This window comes from Cygnus olor, chromosome 5, assembly GCF_009769625.2.
Source record: "Cygnus olor isolate bCygOlo1 chromosome 5, bCygOlo1.pri.v2, whole genome shotgun sequence".
In the NCBI taxonomy this organism is placed as follows: Eukaryota; Metazoa; Chordata; class Aves; order Anseriformes; family Anatidae; genus Cygnus; species Cygnus olor.
This window is the reverse complement of record NC_049173.1, coordinates 61253894-61281758: the sequence shown is the minus strand read 5'-3', so window position 1 is coordinate 61281758 and position 27865 is coordinate 61253894. Positions and strand designations below refer to the sequence as shown.

General features: G+C 37.6%; 1 protein-coding gene across 3 annotated transcripts; it reads left to right on the top strand.

Annotated features, from left to right (window-relative positions):
- The first annotated feature begins 9 nt into the window (after positions 1-9).
- Positions 10-27865, top strand: NUCB2 (nucleobindin 2). 3 transcript variants are annotated; one of them, XM_040557781.1, is made up of 13 exons: positions 10-225; positions 7163-7306; positions 8660-8767; positions 10071-10197; positions 13530-13633; positions 15306-15491; positions 16142-16232; positions 17843-17901; positions 18956-19048; positions 20048-20137; positions 20683-20853; positions 22073-22154; positions 24065-27865. In XM_040557781.1, exons 1-13 carry the CDS (start codon positions 49-51, stop codon positions 24175-24177), a joined length of 1545 nt encoding a protein of 514 aa, XP_040413715.1. In that variant the 5' UTR covers positions 10-48; the 3' UTR covers positions 24178-27865. The 3 variants fall into 3 exon arrangements, with proteins under 3 accessions (XP_040413715.1, XP_040413716.1, XP_040413717.1); XM_040557782.1 differs by lacking the exon at positions 10-225 and adding an exon at positions 262-607; XM_040557783.1 differs by lacking the exon at positions 10-225 and adding an exon at positions 472-489.

The following is a 27865-nucleotide window of genomic DNA, read 5'->3' as shown; positions in this document are numbered from 1 at the left end:
GGTCAGGCCCGGCCAATCGCGGCGCCCCGAGGGGCGGGACTTGTGCCTATGGCAACGGGAGCCGGGGCCGCCGGAGCGCCGTTGGGCCGCCACACCGCACCGCGCCGTGCCGCGCCGCGTCGTACCGGGCCTCGCCGCGTCCCGCAGCCCCTGAGGAGCCCCCCGGGACCCCCCCCCGCGCACCGCAGAAGCAGCGGCCGCTGTGCCGCCGCCGGGCCCCGCGAGGTACCGGGGGGTTGGAGCGGGCGGGGGCCTTGGCGCGGTGCGGCTCCTGTCAGGGGCAGCGGCGGGTAACGGCCGCGCCTCCTGTCGGGCCGGGCCAGGCCGGGGGCTCCTGGCGCCTGGCGGGGTCGCTGAGGGGCCCCCGGCCGCCCTCGGCTCCGCCGGGCCGCGTGAGTTGAAGGGCTCCTTCCCCCGGCCTCCTGAAACAGCCCCCGGTGCCTGAGGGGCGACGCGTGCCGCGGGGAAGCAACGCCCCGCGTTCCCGAGGTCAGCATCGCGGCCCCCGGAGTGGGGCAGCGGTACCCCCGGGGGCGAGCTCGGCCTTGGGCTTGTTGGGGGTCTGTTGGGCTTCGCGGGGCCTCAGGGTGCTGCAGCTGGGAGCAGTGTGAGTCTCATTTGCTTCTAACCACGTTAATTGACATTAAAATGGGAGATAACGCAAAGTTTCAAACTAATACTGGCCATTGGTCTGCTTAAAACTTCGTGATTAGATGAGAAGGCATCTGGCATAGACACCCGATGTAAACTTGCATGTGGCTTGATGCTCTAATGCAAGTTGGCAGGTGATTATTTTGGCGTATTCAGAAAAGCCCATTGAGGAAATAGAAACTCAGCAACAACAGCAACAGATTGTTTTTGAATAAGAGTCGGAAAAAGTTTCCGTAACTTGGCTGTGTAGCAATGGCGGTGTTGCTGAACATAAGCTTGCGATCCACTTTAAACGTATTTAAAAGTTTTATTTCAAAAGCTGCCCCCAAGCAATGTGTACGTAACTTAAACTGTAATCATGAAAGGGAGCACGGTAGTTCTCTGAGGTAACAAAAAATGTAAAATATTATAATATTGACTCAAATATCAGAGGTGTGAAAATATTGACCTATACTTATAGTGATATACTGACTAAACAAACATGTTTTAAAAAAGAAAGATAAAATCCTGTACTGTTAACTTGAAAGCCTATATCAGCGTTGCCTTGATTTGAATGCCTGTGCAACAGTGGTGCTTATCTAGTGAATTATTGTGCTCTCGTCTATTCGTTTGCTCAGTAAGCAGAAGAGATCTCTGTGAAGCTCCTGTAAGATGCGTACCAGACGCACGCCTTCCACATGGGGTTATGCTTATCTGTAGCTAAAACCACTGCCAGGTGCTTAACCCAAATCAAAGTAAATTACAGGCAAATTTCACGTTAATTTCAACAGGAACAGTTCTTGTTCTTCTGCAGTATGCATGGTTTGGCAGTTGGAAGAATGAAAGAAATAGCATCTTATTAGAACAGCTGTACAGTTGTAAATATTTGTCTTCATAGATAATTCAGGCAATGTATAGTCTATTTTTGTGATTCCATTTCTCATGCTTCATGTTCTTTATAAAATGAGTGAGATATCTTTGCACATTTGTGTTTCTAAAAGTGTAGAAATCAATGTGAAGTAGATTATGCAAATAAATCTCATTAGGCAACTACCATTAAGTGCCCAAATATTTTTTAACCTGGCTCCGTTTTGTTAGATGTAAATTTGTTCTTGTTGGCTATATTCTGTTTTCTTACCGAAGGGGGAAAAAAAGGCTATTGAGGTCCTGATGCAATCAAGGTTTACTTTAGTGTGGTCATTTCTTGCTGTCTAGAGCAAAATGTGTACTAGTGGGTCATCACATAGAATAACTGAAATAATTTTTGATTTGAGGTTAGAGTAAAAGCAAACTTTTACAAGCAATATTTCTGTTGCAGGTGGTAACATGTTTGAAATGAGGTTGGTTTTTGTGCCAGCACTAACAAAATTGCTGCTTGGACTTATCCAAAATGAGTTTGTGAGATTCCAGGTTTGCTGTCGTATTTGTTCTATATGTGAAGTTGTACTATAGGAAGCTACATTTCATAGTGGTTTTTTTAATATGCCTTTTAAGTCGATCAGAATTTTTATCAGATGTGCACTGAATTCAATACAAGTTTATGCTTGCATGTTAGCTTCAGAAATCTTTTTTTCTGAGACAACTTTACTGTAAAGAATTGATAAAATGAACCAAGTTTTAAAAACAAGACTAATACTAAGTATTCTTCAGTTTGTAAGATAGCTTTATAGACACTGATATTTATTTTTCTAAAACAATGATGTTAGTTTCTTGGAGACGAGTATTATATAAATATGCATGTGTATTTGCGTGCACACAGGTTTTTAAATATATTGCCCCTAGAATTAAAAACAGTTGTCCTCTCAGGCTTTACTTCTGACAGATCTAAGCATGTGTAGGAGCAGTCTGTATATGTTTTGCTTCTGTGCCATCCTTACTTCTGGAGAGAAAACTATAGTTAAATTGAAAACAGTATGTGGTTCTTTCTCACTTGAACATTCATATGTTGTTACTACATAGGATCTCCCAGCATTTCAGTGACTCATTTAATAAAACAGCTGAACAGTATTTTTTTTTAAAAAAATAGGTTCTGTCAGGAAATGTTGTACTACACACAGCTGAGGCATGCTGTCTTTTCTGAGAAGCTGAAAAAAGAAGCTGTTCTATCAGCCAACTTCTAAATGTAAAAACGATGAAGCAGGAAAACTTTGTTGAGAAGTGAGAAAAATAAATACAAGAGTCAAAAGAAAAAAATTTAAGTAAGCATGGTGAGAAGGAAGGATTCCACTGTCTTTATATGTACTTAAATGATATTGTTTAAATAATGTCATATTTATACACAACCTTAAAAAGCTCCTTGAAAAAACAAGGAGCGCGTCCTGGTGCAGAGAACCAAGTGGGATGTACTCTAACAGAAGATTAGGACAGGATGTCCAGATTGAAACCTGTGGGATACTGCTGATGAGGGCTAGAAAAAAGGAGGAACATCTGAATCATGGGATTAATGGACAACTTTGACAGAATAGAAGTACGTGAAGGATAGTGAAAGGAAAACTGTTGCTGCCTTGTGTGGGTGGGACTTTTACTGAAAGAGGAGTGATGGAAAATGATTACATACTAATTTTTAAAAGGATTAAATGCATTTAGGAAGAAAGGTATGCAGCTGGTTTTGTATTTTGAACGGTAACTTGGAAAATTACTGCGGATTGTAGACACTTCACTTTTCATGTTACTTTCTGCGCATGTTTTCAAGGAGAAATCTAGATCTAGAGGTCTGGTAACCCAACAAAAGGACATCTGCACCACAGCCAGAGTTTTAGCTTAGCCTCTTGAGCTGAAAGGAACTTTTCCACTTGCTTCTCAAAACTGTTTCCACATTTTATCTGTGTTAATACCAGTTTAACTTATGGAAAGACATTGTGGAAAAAGATGCATTATCTATAGATTCATTAGCTTTTATCTTTGGCTGAGGTATGGTAGCTTATAGTACCTGCACAGCAAGCTTCCCAGAAAGAACATGATAACGTTGATGTTTCAGGTATCTCCAAACAGAAAATGTGGCAGAAGAATAGTCACTTTATGCCTATTTCAAACATTTAAAGTACATTTTTTATGATTTTATGAGCTAATCGCTATATAAATTTTCAAATAATTTTTAAAGAAATAGAAAAAATACATGGAATTAAACATTCTGTAAGCTGTGAAATTGTATGTGCAGGTATATCACTCAGGTGACAGCTAGCTCAAACTGCTAGGAGTGCTTTGTCTCGTTCAGATATATTTGTAATATAATAATATTCTAGTACTGAGTTTAGAATATTCTTAGAAACACGAGGATCAGTGGATGGGATCAATGGATTATTGTATCCATTTATTGTGTTTTTTTTAAAGCAGCACTTCCTATGAAGATTGTTGACATTTCCAACAATACAACATTAAAATAAGAAGCCATAGTACAGCTGTGACTGTAGAGAATATTGCAATCATCTTCTATGTATGCGCCGTTTCTCACAGGTTTAATTACTTCCATATCAGATACAGCAGGCATGCAGCAAATTTCGTGAATAGGTAGGCTTATTCTGCAGATCTGAATTTAAGATTACATTACCCATCATGGTGTATACACTGGTGTGGCAAGTGCAAACATGCAATGTAATGTTTACAGCGCTTATCTGCTGAGTTTCTAGATGTGCAGACGCTGTACGCTGCTAGCACTGTATGTGTTTGCCTATCTCAGATGTTGGACATTTGCTTCTTAAAACCTATTTGTTGCTTTGCTAGGAAAGCAACGGAGACATCAGTACCAGAACTATGCTGTTTTCTGGGCAAGAGTTGTTAGGTGAATGAAAAGTAAATTTTGTGTAAAAAAAAAAAAAGTAAATGTATTATAATCACCCGACAGCTGTGTAAAATAGGTGTGCTAATGCCATGCTTTGTTGCCTGTGTTAATGTGGCTGGAAGTAGTAAGTAAAGCTTTAGAAGCTGCGTTTTGTACTTATCTTTCAAAGCTCATAGCTGTTCATGATCCAAATGTCCGATTCTTTTCCACTGGAGTTGATAGGAATTTGTGATTGAATTTAGTGGGAGCAAGATCAAGGTTGCTGGCAGACATCCTACTTCTTGTCTTTTCCAGTTGTATTTTTTCTGTTCAGACAAGTACATTGGTGGCTCTTTTTCCTGCTGACTACCTCATTCTTTTAGCTCTCACTAAGAGTTTTTTTTTTCTTTAAATGCTTCCTACTCAGAGAAGTTTTTACTTGGTTTTCCTCCCAAATATTGGCTTTGTTTGTAAACTACAGTATTTGTCAGTTCTGGAGCACTACATTTATTGTTAGTTCTCTCTATTTGTTACGAGTATAAATGTTTATGTCTTTATCATTTTAGAACTTAGTTAATTTGGAAAGATGAGTTTTCTTGTTTGTGATGCAAGCAGACTAGAGTTTTGCTACCTTTCAATCTTGGTAGGCTACGTGTCTTTTACTAGAATCACTTAATTTCCAAATGAAAATCGTAACAATAGCTCTGTCTATCTTTAAGATAGTAACCATTGAATTATTAAAGTCAGCTGGTAGAACTTAAATTTCTCTTAAACTATGAAATAGCAGCAGGAAGAATAGCAGTAACAATAGGCTAAAGCAAGGCCCCTGTGGCTGAGCAGGAACATCTTTGCTGTGCTTCATGTACCACTGATGGCAGTGCCCAAATTGACATTGCTCCCCTTCTGCAGCACTGCGATTGGCTGTTGACTTGGTGGCTCCTGGTCCTTACAGAGGAAACCCCATCGTTGAGTCAGCATCAGTCATCTTTAGATCTACTCTAAAATGCCTGGAAAGGGATGGGCATGTTGGAATGGGTTTCTCAAAAGTCAGGAACTGCTGAAGGTAGCTGATAACAGGCTGGGCCTCAGGTGAACTCTTAATAACAAAGTACTTACTGGAACAAAAAACAGTACCCCGTTTTTCTCTCATCCTGCCTCTCATCACTTCTCTCTAGTAGCTGAATTTGAGAATCATGCTGTTTTCTCCTACAGCTGACTTTGCAAGAGGCCTGGTTTCTCTTTTCTAATACACATCAGAGTAGCGTGTTCAGTGAGTCAGTTTGGACTGTCACTGTGACTGTCTAAAGGTTGACTTGTCTTAGTCACCTGCTTTTATAGAGGTAAGTTTTGATATTTTTTATAGTCTTGGAGTATGAGATACCTAAATACAGTAACTGTCTTCACTAGGTAATTACTTTTTATTTTAATAAATGTATTGCCAATTTACTCATTACAGCACAGGTGGTATAAACAGGTGGGTTCCTCAAAGTGCTACTGGAAATCCTGTGTTAGGCAAAGTAGTCTGTAAAGTCAGCTGTGATGATAGAGATGTTTTTGTTTATCTACTTTGCCTTCTCTGCTTTTAATTCTTTATGGTACTTGCGGATTTGTATTTATTTATTTTTGCCTGTTGTATCAACATGGTGACAATACAAACATCCAGTACACAACCTGAAACAAAATTGCTCGATGGGCAGTAGATAGCCTTTTTTTCCAGAGCAGCGTATCACATCAACTAGATATCAAAAACAATTTGTGGTATCATCCAATCTCTCCAATTACGTATAACAGCATGAAATTACAAAGACTGGTATTTTCAAAGAAATCCAAATTGCCCATGAGCACGAATCCCACTGAAAGCCAGCAGATCCAGTGGCATTCAGTCTGATTAAGGCTTTTGTTGCGTAAGCTCTGTGACTACTGTAGTTTAAGATAATACAGTTCCAGTTGCCCATCCTAAGTCTCTGCTAGAGGTTACTGATCCCTCATACGAGGGTTGTCAGACCAACGTATTTGCTTATTCCTTAGTTTCAGTTCAGTTTGACCACGTTATATATCAGTTTTCTTGAGCAGCAAGGGGAAGAAGTCCTCAGAACTTAAGTGTGCTCCCCTCATCTTGAACTGGTGATCCCCATCTCTACAATTTACATGTCCTTAGAAGTCCCTAGGAACGACCTAAGCCAAGTTAATCTGACTTTCTAGTGGGGATCTGACAAGTGCTGACATTGAATCCAATACACTCAACGGGGCAGCAACAATAGCTCCTGCCATCCCATCTGGTAGTGATCAGATGTTAGTTGTTTTTTTAAAATTGAAAGTAACAGGTATTTGCTATAACTGAACAGAATCCATTATTCTTTTTGCTGAGGATGTGATTAATAAAAGAGTTTCAGAGAATCCGTGTCATTCTCAAGCCTATAAAACAAAAGATGGATAAGTAGGTGTATTTTTTACCTTCAGCTATTGCCTAGTCTCCAATAAAAGAGAATATCATCTCTGTATTTCCCTTTTCTTAATTTTTCTTCTTTCATGTACTACTTTTATGAATAAAGCATATCAACAATTAACTCTGTATTTAATTCTTTGAGTTCCAGTGTTCCCTGAGAGCAGTAGAACACGTGAAGGTTGTTATAATAACTATATGTTATTATATAGTATAATATATATAATAACTATAGGTTATTGTAGGTGTCTATGTAGGAATGTCAAAGAATTCTAATCAGTACAGTATGATAACGTCACTTACGTTATTTTTGTGACTTGGTCTTGTTTCAGATGAAGAGGCAATCTCTCCTGCCCCAGCAATGTATTTTGCTGATGACATGTCTCTTAGTGGCTTTGGAAGCTGTACCTATAGACATAGATAAGACAAAAGTCAAAGGAGAAGGCCATGTAGATGGAGAGAAGATAGAAAATCCAGTAAGTATAATGAAATTAATCTAATTAAGTAGTTTTTACTAATTGTTAGTAATCTGGTTATAGAAGCCCTCTGTCTTGAAATTTAGATTTTTTTACTGGAGCTATATGCAGGAAAGAAATGAATATTAGCTGATATTTTCAAACAGTCTACCGTCTGCTGTAGTGGGGCTCCATTTAAATTTGTTCTCTTTTCTTAGTTATTTTCTGTGAGCTGCTAAAGGTGAGGTAGCAAAGTGAATGAATCCCCCAGTTTACAACAGGAAGCACTGCTTATTTTTCCACAGAGACTTCTTTCAAAGTGGTGGCTTAGGAAATTCCATTCAATGTTTCCAGTTCAGTGCTTCAAATAGAACAGGAAAATGTTTGATCAGGGGAATACAGTTAGCTTTTACAAGTACGAAGTTTTTTCAACAACAGACATACTGTGTTTGTAAGTGCTACAAGCATGTTGAATGAAAACACATTGGAGATCTTGTACTTGCTAAAGTACTTTGTAATGTACTAAAGTAATGTACTTGCAGATTTTTTTTTCAAGAAACAAATCTCCAGTATCAGCTTTTAATAGCTGAACAATAATGTTGTTCCATGAAAGCCAAATAATCTCTTGTTGAAGCAGATTTTTTTTTCCAAAATGGAATTATTGAGTCTAGCAGTTGTATTTCCACTGGATTGGCCTTATTGAGTGTGTTTCATTTGCACCACAGCATCACAGGAAAATGCATAAAGAGAATATAGCATATGCCACAGGAACGTGAACTGACCTAGTGTAAACTTTACCTAATAGGTTAGGTCCTGGTTGTAGCTCTGGTTCATCTGCTCTCAGCTGTGCAGTTTCAGTAATCTCATACTTGTGTTAAATGTTTCCCAGACATATCTGCTTATTTTTTGAAAGATACGCTGATTAAAGCCAAGTAAAACTTCTGGTCGTTGCTTCTGGCAGACTGGGGGTGGCTGTCTTTGTAGAAAGATTTCTAGGAAATGCAGCAAATAGTCTCTACTTTCTTTTGCATCTGAGGGGAAAGCATAGGCACTATTCTGAACTGCTATTGAAATCATGTAATGAAGTAATTGCACTGTTTAAAAAAACAAAACAACACTATATTAACATGACAGATGCTTGCATATGACATGGATTCTTAAATACCTTCCTCCTCTTTGTTGTCAGTTACTGACAAATGAATCGTGAGAGTAAGTTGCTATAGGGCAATGATACAGATCAGAAAAATGGAAGATATTTAAGACAGCGTAATCCCTGTGTTGCTGAGAATTGGATTTCAGTTTAATAATTGTATTTAAATGAAGTAAAATATGTGGTAGCGTATTCTTTTCTAAATGTAACGTTCTTTTTTGAAGGATACAGGGCTTTATTATGATGAATATCTCAGGCAAGTAATAGATGTCTTGGAAACAGATAAGCATTTCAGGGAAAAACTCCAGACTGCTGACATAGAAGAAATAAAGGTAGGTACATAATGTTAAGTGAGTCTAATTAAATCCATAATCATAAACTGTGCAAGACAGATGTTGTAATCTATCTTCGTTTTTTCCTTCATACTCCTCTTAGTTTTTGTGAGCTTAAATTTCCTCTCATTTTTCATTTACCTAGGTATTCAACTCTTGCTAGAGCTTTCCCTTTAGTAAAGGGACAGCACGTCTTCTATTCCTTCAAGAATATCCCTTAGCATAAAACAAAATCTATACTTGAATGCATGGTTTCTGCTTTCTGCCTATCCACTAAAAATACAGTTTCAGACTCCATCCATGATGTATGTTCATGTACCTCAAAACAGCTGCAAGCCTAGCTCTCATTTGCTTTTTCCTGCTGAGCAATTTGGAACACTAATTCAGACATAAGGATTTATATGTCTTCTGAGATTAAGATAGTGTATCACTAATTAATATGAAAACATGGAAGAGAATTACAGGAAAGTCTGATTTTGAAGTCTGGGGAAGTTGAGGAGTTGTACTAGAAGTAAAGTCATTGTGTGTAAAGTCCAGAATAACAGACTTCTGGCATTCTCCACTGCTGTCCTTTCTTCTGTGCCAATCCAAATAGCACTCTCTCCAAAACCCCAGTTCATTTTTGTCTTCTATGTTTCAGTTTCTGGCTCTAGGTGGTGGTTGCTCTACTTTCCCCTTTCTGAGCTAGAAATTCTGCAAGGGACAGGTAGGAAATAGTCTGAAGTGATAGACAGAGAGGACTGCTTTCTGCATTTCTTTTAATTTCTCATGATGCCATTGGCAGTACTTGACTCCTCTTTCTTCTGTGCTACATCTAGTGTAACTCTTGAAGGTTACTAACCATTTGCAGAGACTGATAAATATTCTTGCAGTACATGCTGACGGCTGTCATTGTGCTTGTATCTTTTCCCAAGTCTTTCAGCTGTCATCAAATGTATGGGGAACACAGCATTGTGTGGTTATCTCACAGCCCTTTTGAACTAATTTGAGAACATTTGATCAAGCAATTTGTCACTTCTGTAACTTCATGAGGTATTGCTGCTGCAAGGTCACACTTATGCTCTTTAGGGGAGCAAGATGTTTAGCAATTCTCTTCTCAGAAGGCTTCTGGGATCCTCTGTTTCTACAACTATAAGCTTAAAAAAATTGAATATGCTCTTTGAAAAGAATTTGAGATTTTAATAGTATGGGCTACAGTATTGGCAAAGACTGACAGTAGTCTGCTGTCTTGCAGCTTATCTCTAATGGGAATTGTAAAGGCTACTTTCTTCTAGTTTTTATAGATAACTTTTTTTTTTGACAGAGTGGAAAACTAAGTAGAGAACTTGATTTAGTAAGCCACCATGTGAGAACACGGCTGGATGAACTAAAACGACAAGAGGTGGCAAGATTAAGAATGTTAATTAAAGCTAAAATGGATTCTGTTCAAGGTAAGAATACAAAATTTAATTAGGTGAGTTAACAGATGGGGTTGCATTGGACAGGTGCCCAGAATGTAACAGCTATTCTTTCTTTGTTGGCAAAGTAACAACCATAATCTGAAAGTAAGAGTGTCCTTTCTGACCAGGCCAAGGGACAGTAAATATACATCTTTATAGGAAACTGGAGAAAAAAGCCATCTATTTTATAAATAACAACTTGATTCTGGCAGTGGATTTTTCAGGTACTTCTAATCCTTTCTCAATCTTTTCTTTTTGTTTTTGTAGCACATCAATTTATAGATTACTCACTGAGAACTAGCAACATATACTAACTAGACTGTTTCTGAATACAAGACAATGTTTCATGTTTTTGCAGGGTGGAGAATGATTTTTATAGTCAGTTAACACTAAGTTTTCATTTTCTCTTTAAATCCCCTTTCCACCAATAAGAACTATAGTACAGGTTTATAACAGACGTTAAACATTTAAATTCAGAAGATGATTTTTCTTGTTTTTGAGGAAACTTTAAGGTTTTGGATGAAAGAAGAACATTTGGGGTGAAAAAATGATAATTTTTTTTACTTGCTAATGAAATTGCTTAAACATATGCAATGTCTCTGAAAGAATAAAGTATACAGGTTTCTGAAGAATCTGATTGGTGTGTGTTTGTTTGGGAAATGGTGCTATCCCTTTTCATTTATTGCTGAAGAATTTTTAAAATTTTCATTTACAACTAAATCTAAGATGCTTATTAGGTGTTACTTTTTAAAGATAATTAGTTGCCCTTAAATAAAGGTCATAATAATGGATTGCATGATCTTGTATCCAAAACTGTTTTTCACAACAAAGCTTGAGTAAATAGGACTTAATTTGCCTATGCAGATTATTTTCTTGCTCATTAAAAACATTGTCATGTTGGAGGAAGGGATCCCACTAAATGGAATAGGTAATATATCAATTTAAAGTACTCCAAGAAAAAGGATCTGTCTTCTAGGCTAATTCCATTAAGCCAAATTTAGAGGTGGTAGATAGGCCGAAGAAGTATGTGTATACAAATTTGTGTCTATGGGGATGTCAGGAAAAAAATCAGATTAATTTGGGAAAGAAGGCATTTTTAGTATACTGCTACCTTTCCAATGAATTTTTTTGGTGCGGCTGTTAATTTTTGTTAATTTTTTTGTTAATTTTTGGTGCGGCTGTCAATTAATGAATAATGATACAGAGTTTGGTGAGAGCTTCAAGATCACCTTTCTGTCCTTTGTTTTCTCTTCCTGGAAGTTCTAGTCCAGAGAGTGCAGTCCACCAGTAGCTAGACAGTGCAGACCAGACCTCCACAGGAGCCAGTGCATTGCCTTGCGTACCTGTCAGACCCCGTGCGTTGTCCTTCTCAGGTGGTCTTTTAGCTGCCGAGAGCTTGGTCTCGTACTCCTATTGCAAGCGAGCAGTCCAGCAACATCATGTTGACACTCACGGTGAGCTAGTTGACAGCAGCTCATGATACCTAGTTGTATTAGTAGTAACTGTATACTTTGATTTATTTTTTAGTGATTTAATCAACTAGTTAGTTCTAGCCCTCTCTATTTCCATAAATCAACAGTGACTAGCAGAGCATGCTTTAGAAAAAGTTTTTTCCTACAGCAGATCAAGCATATAAATACATTCTGTTGCCGTGAGAGAGCTTACATTTAGAAAGAATAAGAACAGATTATACCAGTTCAAAATATTCATATGACTACTAGTGTGAAAGAACAGGAATGGGAAAATATTTCATGAAGTTTGTAGTGGGCCCTGTCAGCAACTACTTCACATCACGTATAACTGCATGGTCAGATTATTTATAAAATACAGCTGTATCTGTATACCTATGCAAAATCTTCTCCATATAATACCATGTAATATCTTAGTCTTCTATCTGTTAAAATACAAAAAACTACTTTCTTCTCAGATGGATCAGGTTAAAAAAAGTCACAAGACTTGAACGTATGTTCTGTCTATGTTGTGTCTTGATCCAGATGTATTTTAAAACATTTGCACCAAGATTCTGCTGAACTGACCAGTACAGGACGCAAGGATATTAGGGGTTGGGTGACTTTATCCAAGGTCAACTCTTAGATATTACAGTAATGTGGCAAGCAAATGCTGTCAAACAGAATGAGTTGTTTCTCCGTCTTTGTAAGGAATGAAGGAAAACAGGTTTGGGGGCTTTTCTAATTTAAAAAAAACAACTTAAAACTACACTTCCAAAAAGTGTTTCATAAACAGGCTAAGTTGCATGTATTTCAGAAAAAATATGATCTCACCAGGGAGGAATGATGTTTGAAATATGCCCCAGCCAGCGTTTGCTGTTTTATGATAATACAAATACAGCACTGAGTGTGAGAGAAATAGTTTACCAAGGGATAACAAGTTCAAAATGATATTTTCCATTTTTTTTAGAAAACAAATATTCTTTACTAAGACGTCTGGTAAAAGCTTGTCAACATTGTTGCCCAGATCAAAATATATGCTGCTTAAGATAGCATTATTATCTAGCTTTACCAGTTAGAAACCATGGTAGCAGCTAGAGAAGCTTGTCATCATAGAAGTGTATTTTGTTGTTAGTGCATTGTAGTATTTACATTATTGGGTATAGTCCCTCTCATAAGGAAGGAGAAAATGTTTGCAGCTTTTAGACACAGAACTTGACTCTCCACCGTCTTGCACTTCTTTCGCGCAAATTAAATTTGAATTTCTGCCTATCAGACTTGATATAATTTTAAATCATATATCTGGCCAACAATGTACATACAATAAGTCATTTGCAAAATGCGCAGGGCAATAGAAGAGTCAGAATTTTCCCAGTTCAGGAGAAAGATGCAAGTTGTTAGTTGAAGTTACATGCAGCATCACAGCTATCTCATTTATACAAAGAGAAGAATAGAATGTCTGTCTCTATGAAGCTCATATTGATTGCACATTTTCTTGCTGGAATTTTAGTGATATGGTTTAGTGGAGGACTTGGTAGTGTTAGGTCAGAGGTTGGACTAGGTGATCTTGGAGGTCTCTTCCAACCTAGATGATTCTGTGAACACAAACCATTATGTTAAATTATTGTGTGGAAGGCAACACCTGACACACTAGAATGAATACAGTGCAAATTGCTGTCAAGTGTGCTGATTTCCTTCAGGTAAAGCTGCTTTGTAAGCGTTACTATAGTTTCCTTTGATAATGCAAAAATTCAGTCCTCAGGGAGCCTGAGGTACTCACAAGGCACAAGCTCCTGCATGAATGTATTTAACTTCCTGATCTTGTTTGCTTTCAACCTTATTTTAACATTTTACATTTGTACTGTGTTCTTTCAGACACTGGCATAGACCATCAGGCTCTCCTTAAACAGTTTGAGCACCTGAACCATCAGAATCCTGACACATTTGAGCCTAAAGACTTAGATATGCTGATCAAAGCAGTAAGTGCTAGATATCAACTACTCTGGGCTGTTTTTTATTGGTATTATATGTTTTTTCATCTGGTAAAGGCAAACCCTTCTTTATCTACTGCTTTTTTTTTGGTAAAGGTGATATGCAGTTTTCAGTTTCAGAGAAAAGCCAGTTGTCTCCATTGCACTCTTGAAAACTATTGTCAGTGTACATTACACTAAAAAGCCTAAATTTTGGGGTGGCATCTTAACAGGATTTGCATTCATGTGCCTGTACAAACAACTTTGGGAATAAAACATGACATTCTGGGAGCAGTTGAATTAGCACAGTTTTGGTAGGGGCATATTTTTCTCAAGTGTATTTTCTGATTTCTATTTCTAAATGATACAGATGTCTCACAGAGTGACATAGTCATCCCTAAATTAGCCATTTGAATTTGGGGATCTGTTATGCCAATGTCAAAGACTACAGGAGAACAGAATTTAAAATACCAATATTAGAAGTTGCATATACTGGGCGTGGAATTTGATGTCCAATTAGCAGATTCAGTATCAATAACAGGCACTTTTTTTGCTGTCCATGTTTATTAAGGAGGTGCAGTTAAGCTAAGCATAGCATAGCTTTTTTCAACTGCTGGGAAAAAATGTTTCCCAAGGGGAAAAAAAGACATACTTTAGAGAACAATATGTGTCTAAGATGGAAACAGCATTTTTATATTTTCGAAGTAAACTTGATTTTTTTCAAAAAATGAGGTATTTTAAACTTTCCACACTTTTTGTGGATTTTTTTGTCCTTAGAGAATTTCACCTCAGTTTTCTGTAAAATTATTTTTATATATTTATTTCTAAATATATTTCTTACCATTTCTGAGCATCACTTCTGGAGAAATCCTAGCTGGTTAGGAGAAGCATATGCTCCGCAGGACAGTTATTTCACTTATATCATTTATCTTGTCTTCTCTCATCGGCTAAGATACTGACAGAGTGTAAAGGGTATTTGCGGGGGAGGTGTTCTTTGTTTTAGAATTGTTTTTGAAAAGGTACAGTGAATCTGAAAATTGAAATGTAAATAGTGGACAGACAATATCAGGTATGAACATAACTTTGAAAAGCACCGGAATACCACAATATCCTTTAATACCTTGACCTATCTGAAAATAGTGCAACTCTAAATCCCATACAAGTACTTGTCAGAAGTTCTCCCCTCACACCTTTCTCTATATAAATGGCTTTGTTGATTTAATCTGTAATAAATTACTGCATAGTAACTCCCATTATTAACGGAGGCACTGTTTTCATTAAGCTCTAGGGTAAGCTACAAATGTTCTTATGCTGCAGTAAACAAGGACTTAATGATACTATCTGAATCCATGCTTAATTAGCACCTACTTAACTTGAGTTAATTTACTATTAATTGATGAGAAAGGACACCTTGATACATTCTTATGCAAAAGTTTTCTAAGCAGTTGAACCTTTGCAAATTAAATGCTGTGAAAGTAATAGAGGGAGTGAAGAGAGATGTTTATGTATCACTGTCGTGTGAAAGGGGACCACAGACTAGTCTACCTTGTGTTTAAAAGGGAAACGGCAATATTACCAGCCTTGTCCCTAGACCTGAACAATGCAGGGTTTTTACATAATCATGTATAATGTGTTAACGTAATTATGTGGCATAATCATGTGTACGTATCTATATTTTTAGGCTACAAGTGACCTGGAGAATTATGATAAAACCCGCCATGAAGAATTTAAGAAATATGAGATGATGAAAGAACACGAGAGGAGAGAGTATTTAAAAACACTGGATGAAGAAAAGAGGCAGCGAGAAGAATCCAAATTTGAAGAGATGAAAAAAAAACATGGAGATCACCCTAAAGTTCACCATCCTGTAAGGCTACAGTCTGTCCTTACATATTTGTAAGGAAACTTTCCTTTCCAGTAAGAAAAAACTAATAAAGGGAAGGGTATATTCTGTTTATTCTCAGGATTTGCTTCTTATTGATGTGGGAGCAGAATGTGGGAAGAGCGCTGAGAGAACATTAGAAAACCCACTATATATACTCGTCTTTTTTTCCTGTATAGGTAGTGTATTTGCTGGCAGAATTATTACTTACAAAGAAGCTAAAATTTACAAGGAAGAGGCAAGAAGGGTATTCAAAACAGTAGGAATGCCTTCATGATATACTTGGCCTGCAAGGAACTAACTCAGAGCACCATTTTCTCTAGAAATGGGAAACCGATTGAACTCCCTTGAGCTGTTGTTTGCAGATAAGTCTGTGTGGCCATGGCTGATTATACAGGCATTCCTTTCCACAGAATATGCATTTTCTTGACACTCCCTCTATCCCTGGGCCTTTCTGTCTAAAGGAAGTATGTGACCCGTGTAAAAAGAAATTGAAGTAAGTTCCATTGATTCTATTTGGAACATGACTAGTCGGGGAAAAAAAAAGCCTTTCAGAGAAACTGTAATGCAAAGTTAAGGCAGTAAAATTACACTTAATCATCTTTTGAATAGTTCTCTTTGTAACCAATCTACAGGGAAGCAAAGATCAACTGAAAGAGGTATGGGAAGAAGCAGATGGACTAGATCCTAATGAATTTGACCCCAAAACATTCTTCAAATTACATGGTAAGAGGTTTGCTTTAGTTTAATTTAATTAGCAAATGTTGTCACTGTTATATTCTGCTGAAGACATTTATCCAGCATGTTTGTATTATGCTAAGAAGTCTTAAAACTCAAGCAATTTGAAAGAGTCCAAAATGCATAGAGAAGACAGCTATGTTACTGTTTGAAAGTTTACTGTGGAGTCAAGTGGGGTCTAAACACTGAAAATGAAATTTTGAAGTACTCATAAAAGCAGAGAGCAAATAACCAGAAGTAGTTGCTCAGGGAATTCTGGGTATTCACACGTCTGTCCATAACTATAACGTTGTTCACACACCATGCGCTAGGAATAAGTCTTCAGAGGTGTTTGGGGAAAACCCCACTTTCTCAACACCTCAGCAGATAAGTGCCAGACACCCCTTATCTTTGGAATGGTCATAGAACCGCCAAGCCTCTTAAGAAGTTTCAAGACTTCCTAAAAAAACAACTCCAAACTCTCCCTTGATACTCCCTTGCTCTACATTTCTGAGCAGTCTGCAATTAGAACGATGAAATAATAGGAGAGACAAGTATGCATCTCAATAGGCGTTTTGCTTTAAATATGATTATATAAATACGTAACCTTATATTCTGACATTGTTAAATGCTTCATAATAAAGTATCCTTAAGCAGAACCCACCTGGCACTGGACTTAAGGGTTGAACAGTACAAAGAATTTGACTAATGCCAATGATAAATTAATTGAAGGAATGTTCTAGCTTGAGTCTAACCTTTTATCTTGTTTTATTTATATATTTATTATATTTAGATATTAAACATTATTCCTTCTCTCTAGGAAGGGATCTTGAAATGTAGATTTCTGAAAAATTTTGGTAACTATTTTATGCAAGTCTTACTAAAACAGCAGTAACCAAAATAATCTTTTGCCTTAAAGCTGAGTGTATCAAAAACTTCAAAGCAATTGCACAAAAATATTGCATTATAGCACTTATTTGAAGTAGACATTCCCTTTCAATTTCAGATAGCAGTAACAATATAGCTATTCAGAGTAGAACATAGCATACAAGGTGGATTGTTGCCAAGTATTCTCTTTCATCAAAAATGTTCATCAAAACTAACTTTACAGTGATCTTTTCTTAAGCACTGCACATTTATATAAATTTATACATTATATATATTTATATAAATTTTGCACAGCATTTTGTTGTTTTTTTGGAGAGTCCTACTGCTGGTTAACAATGTTTATCTACTGACTTATGTTATTCCTGGATCTGTCTACCAATGTAGTTGTTAAATTGGGACAAGTTGTTCTCAGCAATATTTTCTGGCAATTACACTGGTTGCAGTCCTGCTGTGACCTATTTCAGTTCCCTAATCTAACAACTAGGGAGAATGTGCCAGACTTATCTAACCAGTGGTTAACAAACAGTCAGGTAACCAAAACTGGCAATACAATTCAACCAATGCCTGATAAAAACCTGAAGAGAGAAACTGACATACGAAAACAGCATCTTGTTAAATGTGGTTTTTAATCTATATGGGATGTGTATGGTGATACATATTCAAATCCATGGAGAACTATTAGATGTATTACTACATAACTCAGTTTGTATTTTCAACACTTCTTATTTTAGATGTCAATAATGATGGCTTCCTGGATGAGCAAGAATTAGAAGCCCTGTTTACTAAAGAGGTAAAAAAAACAGCACAAAAACTTTACTTGTTTCAAAAAATGCTTGCAAGAATGTCTGTATTTTCCCCAAGTATATATGAGGGCTTTGGATATTCATGTTGAAACGTATGAACCCTACATGTTTCTACAGAATTGTAAAAACATATGAGCAGGGAAAATAAAGTAGTTCAAAGAAAAAACTCAAGACACCAGAGATGTATTGCTCATGTATTCCTCTGCTACAAGCTTGTTAATTATGAGATTTCATAATTAATCTGCAGAAAAGCTGTACCTGTACAGTTTGCAGTGCTGAACTACACACCTGCTTTGGCTGGGTGTAGCCTGGTAGAGGTTCTGAAGCTGAGTAGCTGTGTGCACTCAGTGCTAGTCATAAGCCTATAGAGAGAAAGAGGGTCACAAACTTAAATACTTAAGCTGAAATTTTTGACAAAGTTGAAATGAATTCATTTGCCTCATCAGATGCATGCATACAGTGGACATGTTGCGCACTGCAGAAGTGGCTACCGGGATTTCACAGCATTTCTGTCTAGCTAATTTGGAGCTGCAGGAGCAATGAGTGAAAAAAGGTCCTTGGCTTAGTTTTTTCAGTAGGTTCTGTCATGTTGTAGCAGGAAAAAAACTCCACAACTTCCCATTCAGAGATCCATTATTATAGCTGCAACTAACTAGTTCAAGAGATTTTTCACAAATCAGGGAGTAAGTATACTATACACTGTATATACAAGCTGAAATTCAAACTACTGTAAATTGTAGAAGATGTGAAATTTGAAAATACAGATTTCTAACAGTACTTTGCCATAATCCCTTTCAATATTACTATATGGCAGTCTTTTTGACCAGTATGTCCCAGCATTTTACAATGTTGTAATTTAAAAATAAGTAGGCTTACTTGTTGCTTAAATACTGTCATAAAAGAGGAGATTTATACCTATATAGACACTTGAAAAATGGTGAACTCACATTTTCAGCAGTGTCTCACACCACTGTTCCATGCTCAGTGATTTGAATGAGCAGCTCTTTCTCCAAAATAATATTTGATAAATTTGAATTTCAGCTAGAAAAAGTTTATGACCCGAAAAATGAAGAGGATGACATGGTCGAAATGGAAGAAGAGAGGCTGAGAATGAGAGAACACGTAATGAATGAGGTACGAACTAACATTTAATAGAGCTGCTGTTTTCCTGCTACATTGAAGAAATAGAGTCCTCCTGATGTGACAGGTTGTCTAAGTACAGTGCAAGGACATGACACTATTGTTGCTAGGATTCACAAAGCTACAGTTCTCAAGTCCTATGCCTAGATATTGATGTAAATGCTTGCAGATTAGATTTATTTTTATTTAAGAAGTTCCAGAGGAGAAATTGTGCTGTAGCTTGCATCTTTTGCAGATAACCAGTAAATTAGAATAGAAATTCCTTGTGAATTTTCTCAAACAGCAAACACTCTAAATGTGCTCTTACACCTAGCAATAGGGTAAGATTTTGTGGGAAAAATAAGTAAAGCCATACCTTCTTTCACATGGCTGGCCTTTGTCCCTTCAGAAGAGGCCTGAGAACTAAAGGCATTACTTATGGCAGTGAATACCAGTGTTGGTTCTCTTTTTTTAAATGCTCAGGAAACAGAGGAAAGGGAAAAGGATGTTTTGAAGCACCGTTTTTTCCACTTGTATTTTTTCTCTATTCAACTGTATTCCTTAAGGCTGAGGAATGGAGCAAGCCTGGACTCCCATTACTCGTGAAGGGAGGAATTTCCTCCCTTACCCTTAAATGTTTGACACTTTTTTTCATTGTTGTTTCCCTGTCCAACAGTGGAGATTACTCTGACTCAGAATCAAAAAATTATTACCAGAAAGCTACAAACCATTTTTCTCAAAAAAAAAAGACATCCTGCTATTAGTGCTGGGGCTACAACCACACATATATTTCCAATCAATTTTGAAGTAAAGTAAGATTTTCTTACTTCCATTTTTATTAAACTACATGAGCGTGTGAGAAAAGTTTTTAGAAGTTGTTGCAGGCATTCATTTGAAAATTGGACAGTTTAAAAATAAAATGGTTGTATTTGAAGGTATTTACATAATTGTTTTAAATGTTGTCTCCAGCATAACTCATCCTTTAGGTTGAGTATGATTTTTTTCTTCTAATAGGTTGACATCAACAAGGACCGACTAGTGACTTTGGAAGAGTTCCTGCGAGCTACAGAGAAAAAAGAATTTTTGGAGCCAGATAGCTGGGAGGTAATGAGAATGTGTTCCAAGTGCAACGTACTGCATTATTACCATCACTCTAACCAGGAAACCAAATGGCATGTCTATGACCTTTGCCTTTTTTCAGTCTTGTTTTGGTATGCGTGTGTGGTTAAATGCCTTAGCAAAATGTAATGTACAAAATTTAACACACTAATTTAACGCAGATGTAAACTTTGTGGTCCACAGACAAAAAGTCTTGCGCCACCTCGTGGAGTCTAAAATATCTTTTTCCACTTGCTTTTTCAAACATAAAATGGACATTTAAGATACAAATCAATTCTGAGGGAGGACTAGAGCTCAGCTGGAAGCAAGATGATTTTTTTCTCCTAACTCTAAATATGTCGTAGAGTTTTGCTAGGAAAATAGCTGAGAAGTAGCAATTTACTGTTTGAGTAAGCATACTAACCCTTTGCGTTGTCATTTAGTGACATCCAGTGAACTGTACAATTCAGCTAATAATTTCAGTGATAACATAATCAAAATAGATATGCATTCCTGCCTAGGTATTCATGTTTGTTTGTATTATCTTGCAGACACTAGATCAACAGCAGCTCTTCACTGAGGATGAGCTGAAGGAATTTGAAAGTCATATTTCTCAGCAGGAAGATGAACTTAGAAAGAAGGCAGAAGATCTTCAGAAACAGAAGGAAGAGCTACAGAGGCAACATGACCAGCTTCAGGCTCAGAAACAAGAGCTTCAGCAGGTACACTTAGGAGAACAGTGTTTTTTCCCCTTTTTCTTTATCCTTATACAGAAGCTGTAACAGGTAGTGACAATCCCCAGCTCTGGAGCATCCTTTACATTGATTTCTCATATGAATCTCAGCTGAATTGTAAGTAACACTGGTATTGCAGTACATCATAGTTTTAGTTTGCTGTAAGTTGAAATAATAGACTAAACAGTCACTTGCTCAGGCAGGAAGGAAAGGATGCTATCCAGAGGGACCTTGACAAGCTTGAGAGGTGGACCTGTGCAAGCTTCATGAAGTTCAGCAAGGCCAGGTGCAAGGTCCTGCATCTGGGCTGGGGCAATCCTAAGCACAAGTGCAGGCTAGGCAGAGAATGGATTGAGAGCAGCCCTGGGGAGAAGGACCTGGGGGTGTTGGTTGAGGAGAAGCTCGACATGAGCCAGCAATGTGTGCTTGCAGCCCAGGAAGCCAACCACATCCTGGGCTGCATCAAAAGCAACATGGGCAGCAGGACAAGGGAGGGGATTCTTCCCCTCGACTCTGCTGTTGTGAGACCCCACCTACAGTACTGCATCCAGCTCTGAGGCCCTCAGCACAAGAAGGATATGGATGTATTAGAACAAGTGCAGTGGAGAGCTGCAAAGATAATCGAAGGGCTGGAGCACTTTTCCTATGAAGATAGGCTGAGGGAGTTGGGATTGTTCAGCTTGGAGAAGAGGTGGCTCCAGGGACACCTCAGTATAGCCTTCTAGTACCTAAAGGGGGCCTACAAGAAAGCAGGAAAGGGACTCTCTGTCAGGGCATGTCCTCATAGGATGAGGAATAATGGTTTAAACTGAAAAAAAGGGTAGATTTAGATGAGATATTGCGAAGAAATTCTTTACTGTAAGGGTGGTGAGGCACTTGAACAGGTTACCCAGAGAAGCTGTGGATGCCCCATTCCTGTGTTTAAGGCCAGGCTGGATGGTGCTTTGAGCAGTCTGGTCTAGGGGAAGGCATCCCTGCCCGTGGAAGAGGGGTTGGAATTAGATGATCTTTAAAATCCCTTCCAGACGAAACCATACTGTGATTCTATGAAACAGTGCAAGTGTCTCACCTCAGTAGTTTGCCCATTAACCAAGATTTTACATAATGACTGCGCATATTTCTTTTAAGTGTATTCACTTATGTCACATCAGAGAAAGTGATGTCACAGAGTGAAGTTCTTAAACTGTGTTTTTGTATTTTTCACCAGGTTGTAAAGCAGATGGAACAAAAGAAACTACAGCAAGGAAATCCACCTGCAGGACCAGCTGGAGAACTGAAGTTGCAGCCCCGTATGTATCTTTCTACGTAGATAGACAAAATTTAAGATCTCCAATATAAGAGTCAGTAAGAAAATATATTTTCTGTTGAAACTTAGTATACTGTAGTTTTAATGATCTGCATAGGGAGATTCATTCAACTGTCTTTAAGAGGGAAACTGCTTTACAGCAGTTTTAATTAACAGCATCAAATGGACAGAGAGGAAGGATTGCAGTTCATTGGAGTGTTTTGCCTGTTAGCCTAAAAATAACATTATCTAGGATAACTAATATTTGAGTGTGCAGAGGAGAATAGGGACGTGAAAACAAGCAGGTCTGTCTGATATCCCCTAGTTGCATTACCAGTGCAGAAATAGGTGTGTTAAAGGTAGTTTGCCTTGTGTATGCTACTCAAATGAAGTATATTACAGCATGCAAGAATGTGAAGTTACAGCAATTTAAGTTTCACTGATTGTTGTACCTCCCTGCTATTGATCTTAGATGTCTACACAAGGACTGATGTTGACGCAGCTATCATTTCATGGCTATCTGTAGTTAGGCAGCTAGATGAAAGCTGCCTGCTATTCTGCTAGCTCCTGAAATTTGAGATTGTAATCCAGAATTGCAATCCCAGGCTAAGCCTGCAGGGGAAAAAAAAATCAAAACATTTAAATGCTTTCAATCTGTCTATCTTCTGTGGTCAACTTATCTGCAGTTGGGCACAATATGACATGACAAGTTTTAGATAGCATGAGCAACCAATTACTTCAACACCTATAGAGGATGATAAAGTCATAATAAATCATTGCATAAAATCATGGATGACTAAAGGAAGTGGTCAGGTATATTTTAACACTTCTTATCCTCTGCTTTCATATGCATCCTAACCTTTTCCTCCCCCTCGAGAAAGGTTGAAAATAACACTTTTTTGGCTTCCGTGTTCATATGTTAACATTGTAAGTACAGCTCAAGTATTTAAGTCATCTCAAACATAAGGCTTTAGGCTATATCCAGATAGCCTTTTGAATACCAGAAGGTCTTAACTGGTCCTGCAGGGCCAGTGAGATTTAAAACCTCAAATGATATATTCAGTGATTACAGCTCACTTGGCTGAATACCCTGAAATTCTACCCCTAAGTTATTCAGTTTTGTGAGCAGAGCAAGAAATAACCAAATTTGAGTACCAATTTCATTTTATCTTGACTTGCTTCAAAGCTGCCTGTGTCCAACTTCAATTTATGACCCTTAGTTATGAGAGCCTCTCCTCCCCTCCCCTCCATGTCATTAACATTTCACTGTGTAATAGCAGATGCCCAGGGACTTGCTGTAGCGATACATCTTATAAAAGTGGCAGCATTGTAACAGATACTGTTCTTAATACATGTATTATTTTATGTAAAAACTTTTTGCAAAGACATTTATTTAGGTATCCTAAGCTTTCATTGCATTAGCCAGAACTCATCAGTACTCATTCACTGAATTAAGTAAATCCAAACTATGAAAATTACCCTTATTCCAAGGTAGGCAAAAGGAGAAAATTGTAAGGATTGTCAATGCCATGGTGGGTAAAATATAGGAACAAGTCATTTATATTTTTTCCCAAGCTTCCAACGTTGGAAATGAAGGTTTCATAAATACGTAATGTTTTAGAAATAACAAATTAATCTCCCAAAAGCCAATGTGTTATGCAAATAAAAGCACTTTACAGAAAATAGAAACAACTAGCTATTTAAGAGTAAACTCTGAATATTGAGATTACACAATAGACTGCAAAATTACAATCTGATTTTATTGTGACATACAAAATTCTAGCTTCCATTTACAAACAGAAATAAAAGGCTTTATTTGATTGTTACAATATTAGAAAAATTTTCTTTGATACTTTCATCATATGGGGCCAATTTAATTGAAAAGTTGTAAGTAGTTTTATTCTTGTTTTACAGCTGGGGAGCACAAAGTTGGAGATGCACCAAAACATCCTGCAGGAGATGATCAGCCTTTGCCCCCAGGGCATGTTCAAGAACCAGCTGCTAGAACTGATCAAGTTCACCCTTAACCACTTGTGCCTCAACTTTATAGCATCTTTATTATTTTGGGGGAGGGTAAAAGGGAGGGAGGGGAAAAATAATCAGTGAAACAAACTCCGTTTTCTTCCCCAGATTATAAAGTCATTAGGAATGTTAGAGATTAAATGTCAATCAGACTTGAATCATAAATTAAACTAATTCTTTCCAATCCATCAGTGAGAAAGGCAACAATGGGATCCGTTAGAGGATACAGTGGAGGAGGTAATTAAGGAAACTATTAATTTTAAAGGTTTTTGCAGCCAAGAGAGCTGTTGCATTCTTATTTTAGAAAAAATGAGATGCCTGCCATTGTGTGTTCAGGCACAAATCAGAATCTTTTCAGAGAAGAAACAGGAACTGGCCTGAATATCAAGCTAGATCTTGTTTTATGTAGAAACTCCTTCCAGAAATGCTGAGAAGCAAAGTAGGGAGAAACAGAGACCATAGGTGAAGGTCTACCATTTCCAGTACTACCAACTACTTTCTTGAGACCAAATAAAAGTCAAACTTCTTACGCCTAACCTTTAGAAAATTTGCACTTTCTAAAATCCAACCACCACAAAAATGCATGGAATACTGAATTTTTCATGTTTACAGAAGCCTGAAAATTTCACTGTAAGCCTTCAAAAGAAATACTCAACTTTGGGTGTATTGGTCTGAACTGTCCTTGTTAAGATTAATTCTGTGTAGCAGTTGTATACTGAACTGGCTCTTGGGACAGTGCTTTTGTCCCTGTTTCTTTCATCAGGTGCCAGCTGATCTCAAACTTTTGCATGCTATTAAATAAGTTTGTTGATGGAAATATTGTGCAAAACAGAACAAGACTCACTGTCTTCTTCTGTACAGAAGATCCTACCTCCTATGATAATACCAGATTTTTTCAGAATGCACCATGTGCTTCAAAAAAGCTCTTCTCAGACATGAATTTTTGACTTAAGACTCACTATTAACGCTTATTAGTCTTTAAGCAGTTAGTTTATGAAATGTCCAGAAACAAGGGTGCTACTAGATTGTATGATTTTGGTATTGAACCAGGATAGCTCCCTCATATTGTAAGCCAGAATTTTTCAAAAAAAAGACATTACACCACTACAAAACCACTGCAAAAATTGATTTACCTGGGGGTTTTACTATAATGTTGAAAAGCTATGTGATTGTCCTTGCTTGTCATCTATTGAGACTACCCTAAGGTGTAAACTGTTTTTTTGTTTTTTTAAACATGGATTGTTTTGATTGTATAATGCTGGCTTTGAACTGATGTACACACACCTTAGCAAGCACCCTTTGAATTCCCTTCCTGTTAACAGCAAGTGTCAGTCAAAGAGATCATTTGGGTTTTGAGCAAAGAAGCAGAGGCCAAGCCTGTATTATGGAAGTTATGGAGAGATGTTCCTTTCAGAATAAGACAAACATTTTAAGCAAACTCAAAAGAGATGGGCAGCAATTACTAACATTTTTTATTGGCATTTGAGAAGTTTCTCACTAAAGAGTTGTAACTGATAGAGGCTAGTCATATTCCCTACACATTTAATACTTCCATCAGGATTGAGCACATTCTTGTTTTTCACACAATGTAATAGAACTCACTGCTGGAATAGATTAGGTTTCTTTATCTGTTTCATCTTAATTGTCATGTCACATTTCCTTTATTTATACCACTCAAGCAATTAGACTTTACCTTTTTTGCTGTTGCTCTATTTGCAAGTAGTTCACATTAATTTAGCTTAAAAAACAAACAAAACACCATCTCCACTGTTTGTTACTTCCATGTAATGTAATTCGAGCATCAGTTTAATTATGTCTTTGTCAGAAGACTGAAATACCTTTCAACAACTTTATCTGTTTGCTAAGAGGCCCAGATATAGTTACAGCTACATCCGGAGTAACAGCGCTTCTCAGTGCAGAGTCCTGGCTTTGGGGTTGTAGCCTGACAGTTAGGAGCAGAGCAAGGAAGGAAAACAAAGGGTGAGTTATTCAAACATCATGGAAAAGATGAAGGGAATTTTTTCTTCCTGTCCCACATGGAAGTTTACAAAGGAAGAATGATACAGCCACAGCTGTTTGTAGAGAATCAAGGACTAAAAACTTTGATCTGAAAACATTTCTACCATACAAGTTATTCCTTCATATTACATCTGCCTCATAAGCAAACGCATATATAATGCGGTATATCCTACCAAGCACTTGCCACAGCTCAGGCTTTGATTTCAGCATAGTATCTGTTACATTTCCATTGTAAAAACCTGAATCTCCCTGATATAGGAGAAGAGCATTATATCCCCCTTACCCTGTTTACTTTGAAACATCCAGAGAGCTTTGTCAAGAGCCATTGTAAGATGGATGCTGAACTCATCTGCTTGCTGCAGTGTTGTGAGTGTCAGTGGTGATTGAAGCAGCTGCTTAGGAGAAGCCAGAGCTTTCATTTGTCATTCCATGAGTTAGTAAGAGAGTTTCTAGTTTTACATTTCAACTAACCACAGAGGTGCATTCAGCATAAAGCAATGCGCACCTTTCCTTCAACTGCTATCTGGTACCTAAATGTTCAGAAATGTTCTTGTCAGTGTTAATTTTAGTAGTAGGCTTGCATTTTAACAATATGCTGTAGTCTTTTTGCTCATTTTTTAGAAGTAGAAGCAGTCCATTTTTTAAACTTTAGAATTGTTGATTGGATTCATCTCTAACAATAATCCAAGTTCTAGTCCAACTATTTGCCCTAAATTATGTGAAAGTCAACGCCTTAGTCCTCAATACCACTTAAGTTACTTAACTCCTAACTGAATAGACTTTAATTTTGCTGCCTAGATGTTTTTGAGATGAGAGCCCAAATTACAGCTTCGGGCTTGTTTGCTCAATTCAAAATTTTGTATGCATTGTTACCTCTTCCACAGGTCTGCATAGAGAGCGAGAACTGAGTAGACATTCTCTCATAAGATGGTCCATCAGGTCTGCTCTATCAGCAGCCAAGCTTGACCTGATACTGCCTATCTAGTCCTCCTTTGTGAAGGAAGGACATCATTCTTCAGGCCCAAGCTAAAATATGTCTCTGGTTGAGCACAATAGTCAAACTAGTTTTGTGGATTCATTCTGAAATACAGTTTAACTAAGAGTTATCTCACTGTAAGGAACATCTGCCACAGAGGTCATGCAGTGTGTTAAAGTCACACCTACACATGAAATGTTTAACTGATTTGATGCTTTTTAAATGTCTTGTTTTCAATGATGATTTCTTCTTTTAATTAGGTTCTCTCTTTCATAAAAGAGACTAAAATGTTGTATTATTCACTTAAAGCATGTTTCTGCCATGGTACTGATTTCTCAGGAGCTATTAAAAGTTAAAAATCCTTCACTTACAGCGAAGTCAGGAAATAGAAAGCTATAATCACAGAAACAAGGGACTGGAATACCTTGGGCACCAGCGCTTTGACCTGTACTCTACTTTTCATTTAGGAGGTGATTACAAGAGAATGGAATGTAACTTCGTACAGGCACCAGTTCCAAGACAAAGATGCAAAGATTTGGTTTTGTACTTGGCTGGGATTTCACTAGGAGGATGAAGGGGTAAGATTTAGTCAGTGGTGTACAAATTCATATTTTTCAGTGCAATATATGTAGAAAAAAGCCCCACTCAATACTTTGTATTGATTAGTTTTTAACTGGATTAAACTGAAACTCAGCGCA

Bases quoted from the DNA above. Each gene is read 5' to 3' on its own strand.
- NUCB2 (XM_040557781.1), top strand. From the start codon at position 49: ATGGCAACGGGAGCCGGGGCCGCCGGAGCGCCGTTGGGCCGCCACACC. The intron at 7,307-8,659 runs GTAAGTATAATG...TCTTTTTTGAAG, and splicing joins GAGAGAAGATAGAAAATCCA to GATACAGGGCTTTATTATGA. The intron at 22,155-24,064 runs GTATGTATCTTT...CTTGTTTTACAG, and splicing joins AGAACTGAAGTTGCAGCCCC to CTGGGGAGCACAAAGTTGGA.